The sequence below is a fragment of the Oncorhynchus mykiss genome, chromosome 26 (genome assembly GCF_057628025.1).
Source record: "Oncorhynchus mykiss isolate SJ-2025 chromosome 26, ASM5762802v1, whole genome shotgun sequence".
NCBI lineage: Eukaryota > Metazoa > Chordata > Actinopteri > Salmoniformes > Salmonidae > Oncorhynchus > Oncorhynchus mykiss.
In genome coordinates, this window is record NC_143047.1 from 14,178,280 (window position 1) to 14,183,099 (window position 4,820).

At 44.3% G+C, this 4,820-nt stretch overlaps 1 protein-coding gene across 2 annotated transcripts; it reads right to left on the minus strand.

Moving 5' to 3' along the window:
• Positions 1-1,532: 1,532 nt before the first annotated feature.
• On the minus strand, positions 1,533-4,508 carry LOC110506425 (haptoglobin). 2 transcript variants are annotated; one of them, XM_021586022.3, is made up of 4 exons: positions 4,351-4,508; positions 3,937-4,046; positions 2,491-2,759; positions 1,533-2,309 (listed from the first exon to the last, which is right to left on the minus strand). In XM_021586022.3, the coding sequence occupies exons 1-4, from the start codon at positions 4,353-4,355 to the stop codon at positions 1,734-1,736; spliced, it is 960 nt and encodes a 319-aa protein (XP_021441697.3). In that variant the 5' UTR covers positions 4,356-4,508; the 3' UTR covers positions 1,533-1,733. The 2 variants fall into 2 exon arrangements, with proteins under 2 accessions (XP_021441697.3, XP_021441698.3); XM_021586023.3 differs by having other exon boundaries at positions 3,273-4,046; positions 4,351-4,431.
• Between the last annotated feature and the right edge of the window lie 312 nt (positions 4,509-4,820).

Genomic DNA, 4,820 nt, shown 5'->3' on the forward strand with positions numbered 1-4,820 from the left:
GCTATGCTGCGTCAAGCCTATACTACGTCAAGGCTATGCTGCGTCAAGCCTATGCTACGTCAAGCCTATGCTACGTCAAGGCTATGCTACGTCAAGGCTATGCTGTGTCAAGGCTATGCTGTGTCAAGGCTATGCTGCGTCAAGGCTATGCTGCGTCAAGGCTATGCTACGTCAAGGCTATGCTGCGTCAAGCCTATGCTACGTCAAGGCTATGCTGCGTCAAGCCTATGCTACGTCAAGCCTATGCTACGTCAAGGCTATGCTGCGTCAAGCCTATGCTACATCAAGGCTATGCTGCGTCAAGCCTATGCTACGTCAAGGCTATGCTGCGTCAAGCCTATGCTGTGTCAAGGCTATGCTACGTCAGGGCTATGCTACGTCAAGGCTATGCTATGTCAGGGCTATGCTACGTCAGGGCTATGCTATGTCAAGCTGGCACCTCTACAATACTTCAACTCGAGAAATCAGGGTTGGGGAAAGTACCATAAGGTACCATTTATCATCAAAGAGGATTTTTCAATTTTCAAAATGGAATTTCAATTCACTTCCTTCATTGAAATGAAATGTATATGGTTGAGATTATCATCACGTTATGCATGTGACATCTGAGATATATATCTTGTTGAAACTGAACAAATTGAGGTACAGCAGGCTGCTCAAAAGCAAGAGAGCTATTAACTAGAGTTGGGCTATGATGACAAGCCTTTTGTCATCTGTATTTAAATGAGTCACTAACCAGGAGTGACAGGACCTCCATTCCCCTGCTGGGAGGGGAATGGAGGTCCTCGTTTATGCAGCTCTATTTTAGAACAAGTTATTTTCTTCTTGGGTGGTTTTCATGAAAAATCCACTTAAAAATCCTTCCTGGTTGACAAAGGCTGTAGAAATCTTGTCAACGCCGTGTGTATAGGTGGCAGGGAAGTCAGGCGCAGGAGAGTCAAAATAGAGTGTAAAATGGAGTCTTTTAATAACTGTCCACAGAACATGCTCTATAACACTAAAAAGTATAGACATGAAAAAACATGGGTACGAGGACCCGTCGCGCACCAATACAACAAATAAACAACACTGACAATAAAACAATCTCTGACAAAGACATGAGGGGAAACAGAGGGTTAAATACACAACAGGTAATGAATGGGATTGAAAACAGGTGTGTGGGAAGACAAGACAAAACCAATGGAAAATGAAAAATGGATCAATGATGGCTAGAAGACCGGTGACGTCGAACGCCGAGCACCGCCCGAACAAGGAGAGGCAACGACTTCGGTAGAAGTTGTGACAAATCTAGTGGCTAGAATCTCATCACAATATCCTCCTTGACCAGATGACATCTTGTCCTTAATAATTCCATGACTTAAATTAACTTTAAAATCATCTCAAGTCCTAGCTGTAGCCTACTTGTTTTAATGGCTCTAACATGCTCTCGTTTTACAGCTTGGGAGATTATCTAAAACATGTTTCCCAGCATTCTAATAGGAGTTGAAGAAAATGTGAATAAAAGTTGTAAGGTGAAACATCGGAAACCAAACTTCTTAAGAGAGATTAATTTATTGAAAATCCTTTGAAATCAACATCGGAAGACATACTCAATCAGGCGAGGACACACACTCAAAGAAAGTCATAACTTGAGAGAGTTTTACAAGATCAAGGCAGAAAATGACTTTGTTTGCAAAGGCATAATGGAGATTATGAGCCCCGGCTCTCATATCTGAAACTGTGCTGAGTGGAGGCTACAACTGCCTCGAATACATGTCAGACATTACACTGGAGCGGAGACTGGCTGATGTCTCACTGTCGCCCCTGAGGACACTGTTGATCCAAGGCATGTAGGCAGAGAGCTTCATGTAGACAGCGTATTTCTCCCTGGCACAGGCCTTATCGAAGGACAGGATCCCTGCAGCATACACTCTGCTGTCTTTGGGGTCCTGGACTGCCAGGGCACCGCCTGCATCCCCAAAGCACACATTCTCCTGGTACTTGCTGGCTCCAGTACAGAACATGTTGTCGTCTATGGTAGGAGTCCTGCTCAGCACTTGGCCACTGGGGTTGTACTCTGCTTTACAGAAGCCGTGCGGTACCACAGGCAACACCAGGTGTTTCAGTGACTCAGCGGCGGTGAAGTGGACCCCCAAGCCCCAGCCTGTGATGATGCCTTTCTTCTGGGCTGCCTCAGCCAGGTCCTCACCCCTCTCAGGCAGAGGGATGGGCATCACATCCTCGCTCAGTGTGAATGGCCGCTTCAGCTGAATCAGAGCCAGGTCGTTGTCCCAGTCTGACACGTTCTGGAAGCCTGGGTGCAGAACCACCTAGAAGGAGGAAGGGAATAATTCATAGGACCTCTTTTTGATGATCTACTGTATTTGTGTTCTGACTACCTGTAAGACTGAGAGAGCCCAGTGATGAGAGCCCAGTGCAGTTCTGCTTGCTGAAAATACTGAATTGTCTGAATATTGTTTGAAAGAGATGGTAATGGGCATACTAGCTCACCTTTTCAACAGCAACTTCTTTGGAAGCATTGGCTTGGGAGCGTCGCGTGATGCCTAGGTACACCTTGGGGATGATTGGTTCTTTCCCCTGGGTGTCCTGCCTACTCTTCCTGACAAACAAGTTCCTGCCAGAGGTCAGGACCCAGCGGTCAGAGATTAGAGCTCCCCCAGCGAAGCCCCCTTTCATGACGTTTTCACTCAGGTAGACCATGGCCTGCCAGGGGACATGAGGGGCCAGGGTGCCCCCAACCATACGCCTGAAGCGCAGGTCTGGGCAAGAAACACAACAACATTATTTGTATATAATCTATACAATCTCTATATATTTAAAACACTCCCATCTCCCTCGCACCACCTAGCACATACTGCTGTGCAACTCAAACACAACTGTAAAAGATTATTGCAGAAAAATGAAATGTGCCTCAATACAATTCCAGCCTTAGTTTCAGTTTGTGTGCTAAAATCAGCACTATTCACTTGAATACACACAGCATTTGGTAATAGCTTTGTGGAACCTTGACCTGACAGAAGCTCAGTAAATTAATTAATCATCTACTATTATCTGAAAAAATAGGTGTTGTCATGACTTGAGCCAGACAAGGCTAGCTTTCACAGAATTACCTTGGGGGTCACAATACGCAGAAACCTAAATGAGGATGGAATTAGTGTCGTTTCTCTTCTCAAACATTTTCCTTGAAACGCTTGATGAGAGGTGGATTTTTCAAGGAATTTTACTTTTAAAGGCTTTCATGCTCTGTAGATTTTCCTAATGACATATCTTACCATTCAGCTTGGAGGAAGTTGAGACTGAGGATCTGTCCTTCCTTTCCTCCCTGCTTGCCTTCTCTTTGATCCCTGTCATCTCATGTGTGTCGCTGCTGAATCGATTTTTAAGATAATCGGGATAATAGCTGTGAGCCGTGAGACTTAACAAGGTTCTCACTTGAAAGTGATGGTGACATACTCATTTTGGCCACAGCTACTGTATTCTCTTCCTCTTAGAGAGGCCAACAGGCTGAATAGAAACAGCTTGTGTCTGCTAAGCTCAGAGTAGCCTGAGGGGAGCCATAGTGAAGATTGGCTTCAGAACATCCGATTAGAGTGACAGTGTAATTGAAATGTGAGTGATATCCTTACACGAACCAGTCAGAATGTGCCAGCAAATATAACATGTTTTGGAAATGCAAGATTTGCACTTGTATGTCCAATATTTTTGTGCGATGTTCTGCATCAATGGAGTAACTTTAACATAACCTTAACATAGACATGGGATAAGAAAGGGTGTCAATGCTCCTTAATCTTGTTTTTGATTGAAAGCGTTTCCTCTCTCCATTCAGAACATTTAATCCCTCTCCCTTTGTTGACATTTCAATCTAAATCAGAAGAAGTAAGCCTGTATTGGCATAAAGCAGGGAATGGGTTATGTGTCAGTTAGATAGATAGTTACTTGAATCGCCTGAGATCTCATCAATTGCATGTGATTCTTGGGTTTTGATTTTGATTCTGACCTGAGCCAGACAGACACAGGAGGCTGCGAGGAGCACTGCCAGGGATGACCTGTGGACAGAAGGAACACATGGGTACAGTACACACACACAGAGCCAACTGACAGACAGAGTCCAAACACTCACCAGTAGCACAGCTAACGGTTCCTTTACTTAGGGCTTCTCGGGGCTTGCATGTTTATCTATATTTAGAAAAGGTCTCTAGCTAGAGCAGTTTGAATGTATTTCCCTGCCATATTACAAAGATCCTTTGTCCAAAGATATTCCAGAGATTTATTTGGATTGGTACTGCAACGACAACAATTGTCAGGCAACTAGGGTTTTGTTGAGGAAAGAATATGAAAGGTATAACATACCACATTTTGATGGAAATATCAGTATATCAGTTTGTATGTTGAGCTGTGTCTCCTCTGTAAAGACAATGCACTTGAGTCGTTATGGGACCAAGGCCTTATATCTGCTGAGGAGAGAACTCACCCCCTGTCTGCCCACCCCTGGGAATGTTGCTGGACACAGCGTCAGATCTGATTCCCGAAAATCTGAGAGATTGCAAAATCTCTGTTCTTGCCAACCCATTATTGGGATCATGTCTAAACCCTAACCCTGGCCCCATCTGGAGCTCAGCCAGAGCCAACTAGTATCCGGAAAGACCATCTGAGGGATAAATCATTTCATAGGGTATGAATTATGAAACCAGAACAGGACACAGCACATCTATAATTTCTGTGTCAGTTTGGTTTATTGCTAGGAAAGGAGGTGGATCTAAATGCCTCATCAGAGTGTGTTATTTAAAAAAGGTGGTACCATCAGAATCCCCAAAACATTT

Bases quoted from the DNA above. Each gene is read 5' to 3' on its own strand.
- LOC110506425 (XM_021586022.3), bottom strand. The intron at 2,760-3,936 runs GTAACTATCTAT...TTTCTTGCCCAG, and splicing joins TGAGATCTCAGGCGATTCAA to ACCTGCGCTTCAGGCGTATG. The intron at 2,310-2,490 runs GTGAGCTAGTAT...TCCTCCTTCTAG, and splicing joins AAGAAGTTGCTGTTGAAAAG to GTGGTTCTGCACCCAGGCTT.